Source organism: Mandrillus leucophaeus, unplaced genomic scaffold (assembly GCF_000951045.1).
Source record: "Mandrillus leucophaeus isolate KB7577 unplaced genomic scaffold, Mleu.le_1.0 Scaffold26, whole genome shotgun sequence".
NCBI classification, from domain to species: Eukaryota; Metazoa; Chordata; class Mammalia; order Primates; family Cercopithecidae; genus Mandrillus; species Mandrillus leucophaeus.
In genome coordinates, this window is record NW_012102698.1 from 4,653,791 (window position 1) to 4,665,000 (window position 11,210).

The 11,210-nt window shown below is 61.6% G+C and overlaps 1 protein-coding gene across 2 annotated transcripts in view; it reads left to right on the top strand.

Moving 5' to 3' along the window:
* The window catches only part of GRAMD4 (GRAM domain containing 4), a 70,456-nt gene extending 60,118 nt beyond the window's left edge, over window positions 1-10,338 (top strand). For both annotated transcript variants that reach the window (XM_011984055.1, XM_011984054.1), the window contains exons 14-19: window positions 2,795-2,949; window positions 3,617-3,761; window positions 4,567-4,660; window positions 6,059-6,143; window positions 7,166-7,234; window positions 7,708-10,338. In XM_011984055.1, the coding sequence (XP_011839445.1) occupies window positions 2,795-2,949; window positions 3,617-3,761; window positions 4,567-4,660; window positions 6,059-6,143; window positions 7,166-7,234; window positions 7,708-7,812 (653 nt within the window). In that variant the 3' untranslated portion in view covers window positions 7,813-10,338. The remainder of the gene's footprint in view (window positions 1-2,794; window positions 2,950-3,616; window positions 3,762-4,566; window positions 4,661-6,058; window positions 6,144-7,165; window positions 7,235-7,707) is intronic.
* The last annotated feature ends 872 nt before the right edge of the window (window positions 10,339-11,210 follow it).

The following is an 11,210-nucleotide window of genomic DNA, read 5'->3' on the forward strand; positions in this document are numbered from 1 at the left end:
CCCGCCGCTCCTCTGCCGCTTTTCTGAATGCCTTTGCTGTAACGCCAGCCTGACCCTAGTCCTGACCCAGCGTAACTGCTGGTGGGAGGACAGGCCGCTGGACGCAGCAGGGCTGAGCTCTCTAGCGACAGCTCATTGTGGCCATCAGGTGGCATCACCAGGAGTGGGCAGAGCCAGATTTGATCAGACCCTTCCCCTGACAATGCCCTGGAGCCCCTCTGGCTAGCACCCAGGACTCTAGGCTCCTGAGTGGGTAGGTGACTGCCGTGTCCTCTTGTTAGACCCCTGGGCTTGGGTCCAGGTGCCGAGGCTCCAGAGCTGCAGTGCACTTGGAGCCCTGGGCAGCTCCGGGACAGGCCGCCCTCCACAGGGAGCCTGGGGGTGTGCACCTGGGCCTTGGTGTCCTGGATTTGCCCTGCTGTCCTTTTTTTTTCGAGATGGAGTCTCACTCTGTCTCACCCGGCTGGAGTGCAGTGGCACGATCTCCGCTCACTACAACCTCCGTCCCCGGGGTTTGAGTGATTGTTCTGCCTCAGCCTTGGGAGTAGCTGCAATTACAGGGGCGCACCACCACACTCACCTAATTTTTGTATTTTTAATGGTTTCACCATGTTGGCAAGTCTGGTCTCGAACCCCTGACCTCGTGATCCGCCCGCCTCGGCCTCCCAAAGTGCTGGGATTACAGGCGTGAGCCACCCCACCCGGCCCCTGCTTTCCTTTTTTGTGACAACCAGTGTGTTTGGGTTCTTGCAACCACACTGAGATCACCACTGCCACTGGGCGGCGCTGACCCTGCCAGATGTGGGCCAAGGTGGCATTCCTGGCTCCTCAGTGCCCACGTGTCCTTTTGCAGTGCTGACAAGAGACCTCAGCTTAGAGGGGCAGAGGCTGCCTGCCCCAAGCAAGGACGGCCCCAGCTGGGACTTGGGCTCTCTTGAGCTGAGCTGTCCCTCACGGGTCGGGCACCACGTGGAGGGAGACCGGGGAGCTCCGTCCAGTCAGCCAAGAGGGTGGTTCTGGCCCTGCCCCTCCCTACATCTAGCATCTTTCAAGAATCAACAAGTTGTCCAGGCGCGGTGGCTCATGCCTGTAGTCCCAGCACTTTGGGAGGCCCAGGCGGGTGAATCACTTGAGGTCAAGAATTCGAGACCAGCTTGGCCAACATGCTGAAACCCCGTCTCTACTAAAAATACAAAATTTTTAGCCAGGTGTGGTGGTAGGTGCCCAGCTACTTGAGAGATGGGCAGGAGAATCGCTTGAACCCGGGAGGTTGCAGTGAGCTGAGATCGAGTCACTGCACTCCAGCCTGGGCAACAGAGCAAAGACTCCGTCTCAAAAAAAAGAATCAACAAGTAGAGAACTGGGGTCAAAAAGTCTGACTTGATTGATGAATTTATGTGAAAACGTCCTACAAAGGCAAAAAACGAAACAAGGCACGGTTTTATCAATCCCCTTACAGCACTGATAGTACATGGAACTCTGACCCTGGGGCCCCTGCAGGGAGGACCTGCCACGTCTGGTCTGGTCTGGTGGGCCAGGCACTGTGGGCAGTGAGACAGCCCCCAGCACTGGGAGGGGCACCTGGAGAGACCGGAACTCCTGACAGCTTTCGCTGCCCAGAGGGGTGCGTTAGGAGGTGTGTGGGGGCCGGCCCCACCTGCCATCCCTGCGTCTGTTGCCGGGTGGGGTCCTGGGGCGCAGCCAGGCCCTGCTCTTCTGAGGTCATGCTTTGTAGGGGGACTGACCATGATTGTGTCAGGTGACAGTGCCCGGGAGAAAATGGAGCTGGGGGAGGGGAGCCTGTGAGGGCGTGGCTGGGAGCCGTCTGAGCAGGTGGTTGTGGGAGGCCGTCTGAACAGGGCTGGGCCGGGCCTGGGGGGGCACCCAGGTGAAGGAGGGCAAGTGGGAGGGGGGTTGGGGACGCATTGCCATGGAGGCACCTCAGATTGGGTGCCTGGTGTGGGGAATTGGGGCAGAGGAGGCACAGTCCTGAAGTGTTTTAGGTGGGTTGAGAACTGCCCGGAGCCGGGCAGAGTTGGAGAGAGAAGTGAGGGGCATGGGATGGGGGGTCCTAGAAGAGCTGAGGGGTCTTAGTGGGAGTGGGTGGGGCGCTGGCAGTGGGGCCCTCGCCTGGGGTGGAGACTGTGCAGCTGGAATGGGCCCAAGGGGAGCGAGGCTGGGGGTGTCCAGGGTGAGGACTGAGCAAGCCGCTGGACTCTCACATCCAGACTCAGGGTGGAGGGTGCCAATCTAGGAGGCGCGAGGTGCTGGACCGTCACCCTGAGTAGGTCTTAAGTGGGTCTTTAGTGGATCTGGCCTGTTTGGAGGGCAGAGCCACCAGTTTGCAGGTGGGCGGGACGGGGGTCAGGGAGGGCCTTGAAGGGATGCTGGGAACATTCCCTGAACTGCTGGGCAGGTGATGGTGCCCTTCAGTGCCAAGCGGAAGGTGGGGAGGAGCCCACTGGGGAGGGGCATAGTCGTTGCGTGATTCTGGGGCGGGAAGGTGTGTGGCGTGCAGGGGAAGGCTGGCCATAGGTCTGAACATGCAGGGCACGGCTGCAGCTGGATGGGGCCCCAGGGGAGTTGGGGGGAGTGGGGCGTCCAGGGTGAGGACTGAGCGAGCAGCCGGACTCTCACATCCAGGCTCAGAGCGGAGGGTGCCAATCTGGGAGGCGGGAGGTGGTGGAACCATCACCCTGAGTAGACTGGCACAGCTGCAGGACTCTGGATGGAGCGGGCTGTGTCCCCTGCCCTCAGGGGTCTGTGTTGAGCAGCCTGTGTCCCCTGCTGTCAGGACTCTATGCTGGTATCAAGTTCTTCCTCATCGATTTCATCTTTAAACGCTGCCCGAGGCTGCGTGCCAAGTACGACACGCCCTATATCATCTGGAGGAGCCTCCCCACCGACCCGCAGCTCAAGGAGCGCTCCAGTGCTGCCGTCTCGCGCAGGGTGAGCCCGGCCCCCAGCTGCGGGGGTAGCGGGATGGGGGGCCACGAAGCCGGACATCCCCAGGCCCACAGTGCTGTGTTCACCTCCGGCTCATTTAGAGGCTGTTTATTCAATTTTATGGAGTCTTTAAAATGTGAGGGTTTTTTCTTTCCCGTTACCACTGCGGTGTCTGAGGCCCATCCAGCCCCTCCCAAGCCCAAGGCAACACTTGGGGACTGGCCATGATGACTGAGAGCCAGCGGGCCTGGGAGTGGCCCCTCCATGGGGGCGCCCGGCCCCTGCCATCCCTGACAGGTGAGGCTCTGGCACTGAGACCAGGCAGCTTGAGAAGGGCCCCCTTGGAGCCACAGGCTGGCCCTGGGCCATATTTCATTCAGTCACAGGCCCTCCAGATGTCCAGCACAGTGGCCCAGCCGGGACCATGGGGAGTGAGTGGGCCTCGGTGCTCTCCTCCCGGTGTTTCAGATGAGTCTGGAGGGTTACTGGGCTCTCCCCGCTGAAGTGAGGTGGCCCTGCCTGGAAGGAGCCGCGCTGGGCCAGAAGGGGCCTGGGGAATGTCTTCCCGAATTCGGATTCCAGCTTGTGGGGGCGTGTGCGTGCGGCCAGCGCATCTGGGTGCTGCGGACGTGGGCAGTGGGCCTGACCTCGGGCTGTTTGCCGTTGGCAGCTGCAGACGACCTCATCACGGAGCTATGTGCCCAGCGCACCGGCCGGCCTGGGTAAAGAGGAGGACGCTGGCCGCTTCCACAGCACCAAGAAGGGCAATTTCCACGAAATCTTCAACCTGACAGAAAACGAGCGTCCGCTGGCAGGTATGTGAGCCTGAGGCCAGGCTGAGCACAGGCACAGACTGAAGGCCCTTTGGGGGTGCTGTGGGTACAGGAGGGGGTTGCCCTATGACAGGCCAGAGGAGCCCTCGGGACAGCGTTCACATCCACTGCCCCAGGACCCCAGGAGGCAGTGCAGGAGCCGGGGGTCATGAGGACTCTGTGGGCTCCAGGGGAGGAGGGCGTGTCCGTGGGGAGAGCCACCCACGCTGTAGCACTCCCCTGAGAGCAGGCGTGCAGGTGGCCCGCTGGGGACAGACTCCAGGGCGAGGCGTCAGGGCCGGCAGGGCGCTGGCAGGGGGTCTGCTCCTGGTTCCATCGTGTCTGGAGAAACAGGAGCTGCCAAGGGAGAGGTGACGCAGGAGCCTGGGGACAGGTCAGCCTTCCCAAAGGGAATTCCTGTTAAACTAAACCGGGCAGCCCGAGGTGTGCGCTGAGCGGCTGCAGAGGCAGCTGCGGAGAACTGAGTTTCGTCCTCTGCTGAGCCCTGGCACTGCCGGTCTTCATGGAGGTGGCGTCCTGGCCGCACTGTCACTTCTGTTGCTCCCTGCTCTGCCTGGCTGCTTTCACTTTAAAAACACTGCCAGTGCCTGGTGAAGAGGAAGCATCTGTTTTCCACCCTCCGCGGCCACCTCACTCTTGCCAGCGCGCCTTCCTCTCGCTGTGGGGGTGACGTGAGCGCAGTGGGTGGATGTCAGGATCTGAGAGTCAGGACTCCCGGGTCCCAGCGTCAGGTCAGAGGCTGGCTATTTCCAGTGGAAGGCGTGACGGGCGGGCCTTCTCCCATTAGTGTGCGAGAACGGCTGGCGCTGCTGCCTCATCAACAGGGACCGGAAGATGCCCACGGACTACATCAGGAACGGGGTGCTCTACGTCACGGAGAAGTGAGTGCGGCCGGGGGGCCCTGTGTGGCTGCAGGGGTGGGGGCACAGGAGGGGTTGCCTGGGCTCTGGGATGGCACGGCTGGCCCAGTGCAGGTTTTCCCGAGTGGCGGCCGTGGCCTCTCCCACGCTCCGCTCTTGCTGGCTGTCTGGGCTCCCAGGGGAAAAGTGTCGCCTCCAAGCCGGACGTGGCCTGTGCCACACTGCTGTCCTCCCTCAGGCCGGCAGGGATGCTGTCTCCTCTGGGGCCCAAGCAGTTCATGGAGACCAGGGGCAGAGTCTCCCAAGGAGGGGACCGAGGCCCGTAGCTAGTACTGAGGCTCTGGGTCCTTGTTGCTGTCTGAGACACGGTAGCCAGAAGAGGACGTTGACTCTTCTCTTGCTACACTCCAAACCCCTGAAACCCCAGATGTGGGAGTGCAGGAGCTGGCCTGGGGATGGGATCTGTTCTTGGTCTTGCCTGACCCTCGGCCACCCCGTCCCCCACACCTGTAGCAGTGGCCAAGGCCCTGCCTCCCCTCTGCTTCTTGCAGAGGAGGTGACCTGGACACTCCCAGCTAGGGCTCTGGGACGCCTGTGTCGCTCGCTGGGAATCCCAGGGGAATGGGAATCTCATTCCCAGCGTCCTGGGAACGGCAGTCTTAGGTTTCACACAGAGCGGTGGCCGTGAGTGTCTCACGGAGCAGTGGCCACGAGTGTCTCACACAGAGCGGTGACCACGAGTGTCTCACACAGAGCGGTGACCACGAGTGTCTCACACAGAGCGGTGACCACGAGTGTCTCACACAGAGCGGTGGCCACGAGTGTCTCACACAGAGCGGTGGCCGTGAGTGTCTCACACAGAGCGGTGGCCACGAGTGTCTCACACAGAGCGGTGGCCGTGTGTCTCAGAGCAGTGGCCGTGTGTCACACAGAGCGGTGGCTGTGTCTCAGAGCGGTGGCCATGAGTGTGTCACACACAGCAGTGGCCTTGAGTGTCTCACACAGATCAGTGGCCTTGAGTGTCACACACAGAACGGTGGCCGTGTCTCAGAGTGGTGACCTTGAGTGTCTCACAGAGCGGTGGCCACGAGTGTGTCACACAGAGCAGTGGCCCTGAGTGTCTCACACAGAGCAGCGGCCCTGAGTGTCTCACACAGAGCGGCGGCTGTGAGTGTCTCACACAGAGCGGTGGCCATGAGTGTCTTACACAGAGCGGTGGCCGTGTCTCACAGAGCGTGACCACGAGTGTGTCTCACAGAGCGGTGGCCGTGTGTGTGTCACACATGCTGTGTCTGGTGGGGAGGGAGCGTCTCTGTTCATCCCACTGAGGGCTGAGGGGCAGCCGCGGGAGACCCCCACCTGGTGGGAGCACGCTCTGGTTCAAGAGCCAGGCGACGCCTCTGTCCGTTTCCCTTCCAGTTACTTGTGCTTCGAAAGCTCCAAATCCGGGTCCTCAAAGAGGAACAAAGTCATCAAGCTGGTGGACATCACGGACATCCAGAAGGTTGGTGAAGCCATCCACCCCCACCAGCCCCCGTGTTTTCTTCATCACCTGACAGCGGCTGGCGAGGCTTTCCATGTAGACCTCTGCCAGCCTCTGTCGGCATCTGGACACCGTGGCCGCGCTGGCCGGCCATGGTCCGGGTCCTTGGCTTGAGTCCCTGCATCGCTGTGGGTCAGTGCCTGCCCTGGGTCCGCTTGCCTGGACCTGTGTCTCAAAGTGGAGGGGCTGGGTTGGAGCCCATGAGGTCAGGCGCCCACGCCCTGCTCTGGCTACTGTGTTCCCCCCCTCCTCGTATCTGGGACCCTCCCCACAAAGAAAAGCACAGGGGCCCTGAGCTCTTGCCTCGGACGCAGGTTTTCAGGTGAGAGCTCAGATGATCGCACCCGCTCTGGGCATTTGCTCAGCATTTGACCGTCACATGGAATGAGTAGGTGGGCGTGGCCACAGGTGCCCGTGGTCCCTTGTTCTCTGGGACAGGGGAGGCTCAGTGAGGCACTGGCAGGCACACTCAGCCAGGGTGGTCAGGGCCCGCAGCTCCCTCCCAGCTCCGAGCGTCCTGGGCGTGTCTGCACTGGCCCCGGGGGCACTCTCGCCCCATGGCAGTTGTGGGTGATCTCTCCCATCCGGCTCTGGAAAAAAGTGTGCAGTCAGGTGACCAGAAGGGGTGAGTTCAGGGCTGGGGTCCTTTCAGCCTGCCTCTTGGGTTTGGCAGTGCTGACAGATGGCCCTCTGGTGCCAGGCCCTGAGAGCGAGTTCTGGGGCCCAGTGCCCACCGTCAGCCTCCTCGGGCCTGCTTGTCTCCGACCTTCCTCAGGCCAGCTGCCCGGCGGTCTGGGATGGGGTGGGACAGACCCTTTCCAGGTCTGGTGTCTCGGCCACAAAGTGAGGAGGTGCCCACAGGTCCTACCCTCTGTTGCTCGGAAGTCCTGGTTGCCCGTGGGCCCTGCCGCCTGTATGCCCAGCGGAGGAGGATGCCCTGGGCCTGCGGAGGCCTGTGGTGACAGCCACGCTTGCCTTTTCAGTACAAGGTCCTGTCTGTCCTCCCGGGCTCGGGCATGGGGATCGCCGTGTCAACGCCATCCACTCAGAAAGTAAGTGCCGGGCGGGGGCCGCCCGGGGTCAGTGTGGGCCCAGGGGCCTGGCTCTGGGCAACCCTGGGACCAGCGTGGGGCAGCCAGCCAGAGGTTCGTTTGGGCAGCGGGGTCAGAAAGCCACCTCTCCCTTGCAGCAGCCGGAGCCTGGGGCTGCGTCCAGGTTGAGCTGGAAATCTTGCTGGGGCCATCGAGTCATGGGACAGACAGGGATGCCGGGCATGGGGGGCCCCCGACTCAGAGACTCGGGAGTAGAGAGGCACGGGGCTGAAGCCTGGCTGTCCTCTGTCTCTTGGCTCTGTTCCCCTGAAAGCTGGAGCCTGGCTCCGGGTAGTCGGGGGACACCTGTCTTTGGCACCCAGACCCATGTGACTGCGTGCTGGCCTGGGGCTGGTCTTAGACTTCGTCTTGGTCCTGGTCCTGGCGCCAGCCTGGCTGTGCCATGCTCACTGGTGGCATTTCTTCCCTGCCAGCCGCTCGTGTTTGGTGCCATGGTGCACAGGGATGAGGCCTTCGAGACCATTCTCAGCCAGTACATCAAGATCACCTCAGCGGCAGCGTCTGGCGGGGACAGCTAGTATTGACTTGCCTGGGACGTTGCTGGAATTTTTTTTTTTTTTCTTTTTTTTAACAATTTGGTAGTGGAAGCAATTGGACATCCTCATGAGCTTTTGCAATAATTCTCCTGGACCTGCGGTTCTATTGTGTTGGCCTCTGCGTTTTATCGACCACGAAGGGGCCAGGGCTCACAGGGCTGGGGGCGCGTCTCTCCCGCAGGGCGCGGCAGGCGCCTCCGAGGGCCACCTGCAGACTGGGGGAGGGGCAGAGGCCCTCGGGGGCCCGTAGAGAGGACGCACCGGACCCCTGGCCCCGCCCTTCTCTGTGCCAGCCTGGACAGAGAAACCTCTCCAGCCACCCCAGAGGCTCTCGCAACCTTGTGTCCCGCTCTGCAGAGGCCGGAAGCTCGTCCACCACCAAAGCCATAGCTGAAGAGTGCGGGGCCCTTCCTCCAGGGGACAGAAAGATGTCATCAAGGAGGGACATGGGGGCCTTTCACTAACCACCGAGAAGCAGGCCTGGCAGTCCTCCTTCCTCTTACGTGAGGCCCTCTTGAGGCATTTGTTCTTGGCGCCGGGCTGGAGCCGGGAGCCTGTCCCTGTCCCTGCCTGTGCTCCACGGGAGCAGGGAGGGTGAGAAGGGCCCACCCCGCGCCTGCCCTCAGTGTCTTGGGTGGCACCTTCCTTGCTGGCCTCCAGGGCGCTCAGCACCGAGTCTGTAAGGACCCGCCCGCCGCTCTCAGCCTGACACGCCAGCCAGGAGGTCTGTAGTCGGTGAGCAGTAAGGGCACGGGATGGTGCAGGTAAAAGCACATCTTTCTCACACCTTGCTCTTTGGAAGGCCCAGGAGAACATCTGTGAAGGCCGTTGGAGGTGCTCTGAGCACCGTGGCATGTCTGGCACGTGGTCTCCAGGCTGCAGTTGCCCGGGTTGGTTGGGGAAGGGAGTGGCCAGGAGTGTTCTGGGTCCATGGTGGCCCAGGCTGCAGCCGCCTTTGGGCCATGCCAGAGGCTCTCTGGCAGCCCCTGTGCGTCAGGGAACAACCGTGAGCCGAGCCCAGAGGCTCGGGCCTGCACTGCCTGCAGCCGCCGTGTGACAGTGTTCCCTCCCCCGCGTGCCCAGCAAGTGCCAGTCCGGGCACAGACCCTCCCAGCCCCTGCCCCGCCCCAGGGAAGCCTGGGCTTCCCGGGAACAAGGTGGCATTTGTGGAGGGAGCGCCCGCAGGCCTGTTTGCTGGGGCCACCTGCACTGGCAAAGGGAGGGGAAGGCGTCCTGGGCGTCCTGGAAGGAGGTGGCCACCCCGCGGGCCTGAGCGTCTGCTGGGGCAGCCCCCTCAGCCCCCTCAGCCCCCTCAGCCTGTCCTGAGTCCCCTGGGTGTCGTTGAGATTGTTGTTTTTTGAAGAAACAGAAGATTATATTTTTTACAGAGAGCAAGCTGTTTTTCTTATTTTTGTATCATTTTTCAGATGTAATTTTTACCTTTGCTCCGATCCTCATTTGCTGGTGTGGGTGAGGGATCCGGTGGCACGGGCTGGTTTCACCCCCTTCACGAGGGGCTGCAGGGTCACACGCTGATGCCAGGGGTGCTTTGGGGGGAGCCGCGCTGATCACCAGATTAAGCACATGTCCTATCCCGGGTGGTGGAGCGGAACCCTCTTGGTTCTGGGCCGCATGGACGTCGGCGGCAGGATGACCGCATGGCGGCCTTTCCCGAATGGGGCAGAACCTGCTCTGAGCCGGGGGTCTGGCCCTGTGGGGGACCAGCTGTCTTGGTGCACCAGGGGCGGGGGACACGCCCCAGTGAACCCCGCCTCGGCGCCTGGGGCAAGACAGGGTGGGCACCGACCCACCCCAGGGACGGCCGCAGAGGCCCTGCCCACAGACCATGGTCACCCCTCTCTCCCCAGGGCCCGGCTGTGCCCAAGGGTGGGTCCGGGGCCTCGGGGCCAGTGAGCGCCTCTTCTCAGGTGCTGGGATTCGGTCCCCAAACACAGCAGGAGGGGTCCCTGGGGCAGATGAGGCTTCTTTACCAGAGTCGGGTGGTTTAGTTCGAGTCCCTTTTGTGGAGAAAGGGAGATGAAAACTGACCACGTGCCAGGTGTGGCCGCAGCCCCCCAGGGAGGGCCGCGTTCGGGGAGCAGGGGGAGGGGGAGGGCCACCAGGTTGGCTCTGCTGCCAGCACAGACCCCTCCTGGAAGTCCTCGGGAGCGGGGCGCAGACCGGCACAGGCTCTGGGCTCCCCATGGGGAGAAGCTGTAGTTTTTACCAAATTGTGTACATCTGGGCAGATGTTTAATTTCTATGACTAATCCCTGAACTAGATGAATGTTAAATTTTTTATGTCTGAAGCCTGAGTCTATTTTGGGTCTGTAAATAATCATTGCCAGTGTGACTTTTGTTCAACAAAAGGATTGTACTGTATTAAGAACTGATGAAAAAAAATTCTCCCGTAACATTTTTTTAAGAAAACTTTGTTTGTTTAAAGAAAAAGTCTTGTATAAATTATAATTTTTATTTAAATAAACCTAAAAATGCTTTGTGCTAAGGCTCAGGGCTGTCTGCCTCCTTGGCAGGGCCACACGCATTGCAGGTGGCCTGAGCCACCTGGGCCACCAACCCCAGGCCCTCAGTGCCCACTGCTCCCTGGGGCCCCACGGCTGCTGAGGGCAGGGCGTTCGGGTACTGATGCAGCCTGAGTGACGGCTGTGGGGTGAGGTGGGGCTGAGAAGCAGTCCTGTTGGATGTGGGCATTGGAGGCTGGGAGCAGGAGGCAGGGCCTGAGTTCCAGAAGACAGGAGGCCAGGTGGCGAGGGACGCGGCCTGCAAGGAGGGTACCCAGGGCTGGCACAGGACGAAGTGGGGGAGGGGGAGGCAGGCAGCGCCTTGGGGTCAGGGTGCGTGTGGGCTTTGGCCCCTCTCCACTGTGGTGTCCTGGCTGCCTGGGGGTCCTGGACAGAGGGGTTTCCAGCAACACTTGGGGCTTGGTGCATCCGGATGCTGATACCAGACACAGGAGGGTACAAGGACCTGTCTGGCTTTTGAAACCCCTGGAGTTGGGCATAGGCCTATGCCAGGTGCACCTGGTGCTGCCTAGCCTCCTGCACCTCAAGCCCACAGGAGCCCCCTAGGAGGCACAGACCTCCCCAGGTTACACAGCGAGGGAGCTGGAGCCAGGAGGAAACCACGTCTAGTGGGCCACGCCACCCTAAGGGGCACAGCTTCAGAAAGTAGGACATGTGCATGCTCCATTGACATAGCCAGCCAGCCACTGATCCATCCATTCATCCACTGATCCATCCATCTGTCCGTCCATCCGTCCATCCGTCCATCTGTCCATCCATCCATCCATCCACCCACCCACTCATTCATCCATGTATCCACCCACTCACCCACCCATTCATCCATCCATCTGTCCATCC